Source organism: Perna viridis, chromosome 15, assembly GCF_037379345.1.
Source record: "Perna viridis isolate PV_CMFRI_1.1 ecotype Kerala chromosome 15, ASM3737934v1, whole genome shotgun sequence".
In the NCBI taxonomy this organism is placed as follows: domain Eukaryota; kingdom Metazoa; phylum Mollusca; class Bivalvia; order Mytilida; family Mytilidae; genus Perna; species Perna viridis.
The window spans coordinates 5,655,791-5,662,729 of NC_142459.1; the positions used below are offsets into that span (position 1 = coordinate 5,655,791).

Consider the following 6,939-nt stretch of genomic DNA (forward strand, 5'->3'; position numbering starts at 1 on the left):
TTTCCGTATTATAGCCTGACAACTCCAGCATGTAACACGCCAGGGGTACCCCATTCCTACACCTAGGGCACACATCCCAGTTGCTCTGTGGGCAGAGCGCCCTAGCCCCCGGCTAAGGTTCTGAGCACTATTTAGTCGCCTTTTACGACAAGCTTAGCGCTGCTGCAGGCCTATTTTTTTAACACCCGGACCTGCACGGGCTGAAAAATGTAGTTTATTGCAGCTTTGGACTTATAAAGAAACCTCTTCTCTTCTGACTCAACACAAAAACCTTGTATTCTAGATTTCACTTATTGATTCTACAATACAAACGACGATAATACTGTCAAAAATTATTTTACCAGGACACTTTAATGTATTACAATCGCGTCTCTCAGTGTCGGCACCACTACAGTTAGAACCATTAAACTGAGGCTCTGGTGAATCACACATTCTTGTTCTGTTCTGGATACCTCCAGCACATGTTACGCTACACAGGTTCCAACTAGACCATTTAGACCAGCCTCCATGAACTGTTTAAATAAGCGTATGTGTCAGTATGAATACAGATATTAGATTGATCGATGTCTTTTAAATCTTTTTTGGCATCCAGGGCATGTTACGGCAAGAAAACGTTACAACATTGGAACGTACATAAAAAGTAGACTTGGTTCTGAACTTGAAAAAAATGCATATAGCTGAACACTTAATATTGTAAACATTTGATTGGTTGATTAATCGATGGAGTTTTACACCAGAGCAGAAATATTTTATATATATCCAGGCGATGAACATGAAATGGATGAAAACATGATTATCTTCATATATTTGTCAAGCCAAAGTGGACAAAAATGAATATTTTGTAATATTAGAAAACACTCATTTTGTCCACTTTAGCTTGCCATACATATATATATTTCATACTTTTGGGTAAGTATCAGCAACTCTATCGAACAAAGGAAATGTTGCAAATGTCAAGTACCTGGACAGCTTTTTAAAAAGCAGTCTTTTTGTTCTTCTCCACTTCCTCTACATTTTCGTCCCCCAAAGAGAGACGGAGGGTTGTTACGATATCTTTCCCGTCGTGATAAACTGGGACCACACGTAGTACTACACTCTGTCCAGTGGGTCCAGTGACCAAAAAGGCCATTCACTGTTCATACATGTTTGTTTGTTGGGGTTTAACGTCCGAGCAGCAATATTTCAGCTATATTCAGACGATGAACATGAAATGGATGATAAAATGAACATAAAATGAAAAAAAAGGATGGGACACAAGGACAATAGGGTCGACAAATTTTGATTGCCACTGGGAAAAGGGGGATGGGTAAGGTCGGGCAATTTAGCCTCCTGTGGCGGAGCGCAAAGGTTCCTACTCCTATCGAATACCACAGCAGGGTTCTTTAACGTGCGAGGAACATGGCATCTTTCCCAACACGGTGCACCACTATGGTTTGCGGTCAGGTTTTCCGTATTATAGCCTGACAACACCAGCATGTAACACGCCAGGGGTACCCCATTCCACCACCTGGGGCACACATCCCAGTTGCTCTGTGGGCAGAGCGCCTAGCCCCCGGCTAGGTTTTTGAGCACTATTTAGTCGCCTTATACGACAAGCTTAGCGCTGCTGCAGGCCTATTCTTTTAACACCCGGACCTGCATGGAGCCACTGTTCATACAAAAAAAAAAAAAAAAATGGTTAGTTTAAAAAAAAATGGTTAGTTTAATTTTATAGGGACTATACTACATGACAATGTCAATTAAATGTAATATAGTTAAGACTGTTCTCCAAATTGGAAAGATATTAAAAATACAAAGTGCAAATACGTATATGAAAGTGACATTGTACCAGTCAACTATTGATACATGATTAAAAGATTTTTGAAAACTGTGTAACTTACTACGTATCACTCAATATATAAACATGTAGTATAATATATTTAAGGTTTAATTGTCCCTAATGGAGCTTTGAATTTACGGTTACAAACCAATCACCCTTGATCACAGAAATAGTAGGTTTTGACCTTTTTTAGGTTACATTGCTAAAAATGTAGGGTGTTATGTGATCTCAAAAAAGGTTTCAATATTGGTTGTATATGATTTAATACATCAAGCGGTTCCAAAGCGGAAGAATACAAATTGTGGCGGGTAAATTGAAGAACAGAATGACGTCATAATCTAATTAAATCATGGAAAGGGATTACCAGAATAATGAACAGAATGACGTCATATTCTAATGAAATCATGGAAAGGGATTACCAGGATCATGTATTGGAAAAAGTGAATAACCAAATTATGATCACGAGTGCCAAAGAAAGCATTAATTTAACGCAGTTCCGCGCACGAGTTAAAACTTAATGCGTTCTTGACAGGAGTAATTCTGTTTTGATCATACATTGTTTTTTTTGTGAAAAATGAACGTGAGCAAACATTGGACAGACGTAAACGATTAAAAAGCAACCAATTCAATATTATAGATAGGTAAAAAAAATGCAGCTATTTTAAAATGACGGAAAACAATTGTTGGGGTTGTGAACAGCGGATTGATATACATGTTGTGACGTTTTGTAATGTTTTGGCGGGAAAAAGTATTAGAGTGAAATTACCAACATATTCCAGTGTGAATTATAGATTATTTTTACATAGGGAACATTCGATAAGTCACTGCTATCTACATTAACAAGTAATTGATTAGATGAAACTTTCTGTTTTGTTCGATTACTGGAAGATAGAATTATCATTGTACATGTAAGACAAAATACATATTTTTTTACAAGGCATAGGTTTTAATATTATGATGATGTAACTTAGCCCACATTGCAGACAACACGGGTGAAAAACAAATGCGAATATGGAAACTGTACTTGTTTGATTCCATAAAGGAACAAAAAAAAGAAGAGCCTGTGCCAATATTTTGCCTTTCATTATTGTTTTAGATCGATGTACCTGGACATTTTGGTTTATCACAATGACGTATGTCTGTAGATTCACTAGGGCAAAAAACACCTCCAGATGATGGTAATGGGTCATCACAGGATCTTTTCCTAGTCATGAAACCTGAACTACACGTCACACTACAGTTATTCCACATCTCCCAAGAGCTTCAACCACCATTTACTTAAACGGTCATGAAATATACAGTTGTTTTTTCGATAGAACAAAGAGTAAAATCAAAATATATTAACGAGAAATGCACGAAATATATGAAGAATTTTCTAGAAAATGATATTATCATAGTTCAAAACCTCTGTAAGGCACCGACCATTTTTATACTGAGGGGTCTTGGATTATTTCAAATTTAAGTCCCGTGCAGGTCCGGGTGTTAAAAGAATAGGCCTACAGCAGCGTTAAGCTTGTCGTAAAAGGCAACTAAGTAATGCTCAGAAACCTAGCCAGGGGCTAGGTGCTCTGCCCACAAAGCAACTGGGATGTGTGCCCCAGGTGGTGGAATGGGGTCTTTGTTTGTTGTTGGGGTTTAACGTCCGAGTAGCAATATTTCAGCTATATTCAGACAATGAACATGAAATGGATGATAAAATGAACATGAAATGAAAAAAAAGGATGGGTCACAAGGATAATAGGGTCGACAAATTTTCATTGCCACTGGAAAAAGGGGGGATGGGTAAGGTCGGGCAATTTAGCCTCCAGTGTACTCCTGGCATGTTACATGCAGGGGTTGTCAGGCTACGATACGGAAAACCTGACCGCAAACCATAGTGGTGCACCGTGTTGGAAAATATGTCGTGTTCCTCTTTCCCAACACGGTGCACCACTATGGATTGCGATCAGGTTTTCCGTATCGTAGCCTGACAACCCCTGCATGTAACATGCCAGGAGTACCCAATTCCAACTACACACTATTTTGACATTTTTTCCACAACCTACGAATTTGAACCGAAGCTTTTGACAATGGCATACACAAATGTTTCCATTTTGATGTAGGAATATATACCTGGACATTCTACTGAGTTACAATTACGGATGTCAGTCATGTCGCCCGTACATATAGATCCATTATAGGATAGTACCGGAAAATAACATGTCCGTGTTCTAACTTGAATACCACCGACACAAGTAGCATTACATCTCGCCCAAGACGACCATTTTGACCATCCACCATCAACTAAAAAAGTCATTTATCATGTTATCGAATGTATGAAAAAGCATTCTAAATATAGGAGGAAAGTATCAATTGAAATATTAAATATTTATATTTCAAAATAATATAGATTTTCGAATGTAAAATTCTTCAGTTGTTCTATTTTAATTTTTCATGATTAATCCAATTAATGCAAAATTTCTGCAATCTTATAATATGTAAACAGACAAGTCTAAATCTTCCGACATAGGTTTAAACATATCGACAAAAGAAATGAAGAGCATCTACTTAAACTATATATAATTTTAAGTACCATTCTGTGTTAGAATTAGGCAAGGGGTGGCACATCGTAATTCTCAATTTGGTCTTTTTTGCCTCAAAATATTCAAATACATCTAGAAAACAAGTATTAAGCTGTTTAAATTTATCCTGAAGCATTGGTGACGTAGATATTTTTTGACTGCTTATATAAGGAAAATCTTCGGGTAAATCTTTCCGCCATTTTCCATAGTGCTTTTCAACTAAATTAAAAGACCTATCAATATCTTAAAACGTAAACATTACAAACATTTTGATAGTAAATTCTTGAGGTTATAAGGTATAAATAATTGGATAATGTAATCAATAATCTGGGTTTTTTTCTTAATGTGCCACACCTTATTCACATTTTGCCTGATTCTTATATGGAGGAGTACGTAAATAGTTATTGTTATGTTAGTTGGGGTTTAACGTCCAAGCAGCAATATTTCAGCTATATTCAGACGATGAACATGAAATGGATGATAGAATGAACATGAAATGATGATGAAATGAAAAAGGAATGGGACACAAGGACAATGGGGTCGACACATTTTGATTGCCACTGGAAATAGGGAGAGGTGGGTATTGTTTGTTTGTTTTGTTTGTTGGGGTTTAACGTCCGAGCAGCAATATTTCAGCTATATTCAGACGATGAACATGAAATTGATGATAAAATGAACATGAAATGATGATGAAATGAAAAATGGATGGGACACAAGGACAATGGGGTCGACAACTTTTGATTGCCACTGGAAATAGGGAGAGGTGGGTAAGGTCGGGTAATTTAGCCTCCTGTGGCGGAGCCCTATGGTTCCTTCTCCGGCAGAATACCACAGCAGGGTTCTTTAACGTGCGAGGAACGTGGCATCTTTCCTAACACGGTGCACCACTATGGTTTGCGGTCAGATTTTCCGTATTATAGCCTGACAACCCCAGCATGTAACACGCCAGGGGTACCCCATTCCTACACCTAGGGCACACATCCCAGTTGCTCTGTGGGCAGAGCGCCCTAGCCCCCGGCTAAGGTTCTGAGCACTATTTAGTCGCCTTTTACGACAAGCTTAGCGCTGCTGCAGGCCTATTCTTTTAACACCCGGACCTGCACGGGGCGGGAGAGGTTGGTAGGGTCGTGCAATTTAGCCTCCTGTGGCGGAGCCCTACGGTCCTACTCCGGGAGAATACCACAGTAAGGTTCTTTAACGTGCGAGGAACGTGGGATTTTTCTCAACACGGTGCACCATTATGGTCTGCGGTCAGGTTTCTAAGCACTATTTAGTCGCCTTTTACGACATGCTTAGCGCTGCTACAGGCCTATTCTTTTGACACCCGGACCTGCACGGGACGAAAATATATGATCAGGCAAAATGTAATTAGATATTTCTCGTAACAAATATGAAGAAATGTATAAAAGATACAAACATATTGAAATGAAAAAAAAGTTTGCGACAAATATGATAGTCAACAAACTCACTTGTGCACAAGGTTAATATAATTTACCTGGACATTTTCCCATGGTACATACAATCAACTCTTCTGAAGATCCGTCACAAGTATTTCCTCCGAAAAGTAGGACCGGATCATTGTATTTTCTCTCACGTCTTGTTCTTCCATTATCACATGAAATACTACAGTCCGCCCAAACAGACCAAGAACTCCACGATCCATTTACTATATGTACATTACTACAATTTAATTTTACCAACCCAAACTTCAGTAATTATTTATAATTAATTCAATATTCAAATACATAATAATTAATCGTAAAAAAACTAATCTTTAAATATAAAGACCACCTACCACTTTATTACGCCATTTTATTTATATTTCAGTATTGCGATATATCCTCCGTTCGATGTGTTCATTTTCCTACTTATTCGTAAATTTAACATGCTAAGTAACTTGGGTGCTTCCTAAGGTATGAAAGCAGACTAACTGAATCTTTAAAAACCTGGACATTCAAATGAATTACATCCGCGAAGTTCAGTGTCATTTCCAACAAACTCAACCCCATTAAACGCTGGTTCTGGAAAGACACAATCCCTTGTTCTGTTACGGATACCACCACCACACGTTACATTACATGTACTCCATTCTGCCCAGAAAGACCATCCACCATCAACTTATTTATCAAATAAAAAACAAACAGAATTTTATTTAACCAAGCGGGATTGGCATGTATGCGAAAAAACTGCTACCTGATCCGCATGTTTGTGTACGGATAAAAATCCCCATATCAGTTCTAGACAGAATACAATATGAACGTTATTACCAAAGTGGGTTTTAATTGGTAAAGAAGTGTCAGAGGAGAATAGTATTATTGATACTGGCGGATAAAATTTACAAGAGCTAACATTGCTTTGAGCTAATAATAAAGGACGATGTGACCCCTTTTACCTCGAAAACATTTAAGATAAATTCGAAATTTGATTGATAAACAGGGCAGGAATTTTGAATAAGGAAATAAAAAGAGGCTATTCCGAATCGCTCATTTAGTCTATAAAAAGTTGTATACTAGTAAAACTAAGTATGGTCCAAATATTGCACAGATAATATTTATCATA

At 37.8% G+C, this 6,939-nt stretch overlaps 1 protein-coding gene across 1 annotated transcript; it reads right to left on the reverse strand.

Moving 5' to 3' along the window:
* Nucleotides 1–229: 229 nt before the first annotated feature.
* On the reverse strand, nucleotides 230–4,115 carry LOC148596689 (thrombospondin-1-like). Its single transcript, XM_088564304.1, has 3 exons — nucleotides 3,865–4,115; nucleotides 2,926–3,080; nucleotides 230–512 (listed from the first exon to the last, which is right to left on the reverse strand). The coding sequence occupies exons 1-3, from the start codon at nucleotides 4,113–4,115 to the stop codon at nucleotides 280–282; spliced, it is 639 nt and encodes a 212-aa protein (XP_088420430.1). The 3' UTR covers nucleotides 230–279.
* Between the last annotated feature and the right edge of the window lie 2,824 nt (nucleotides 4,116–6,939).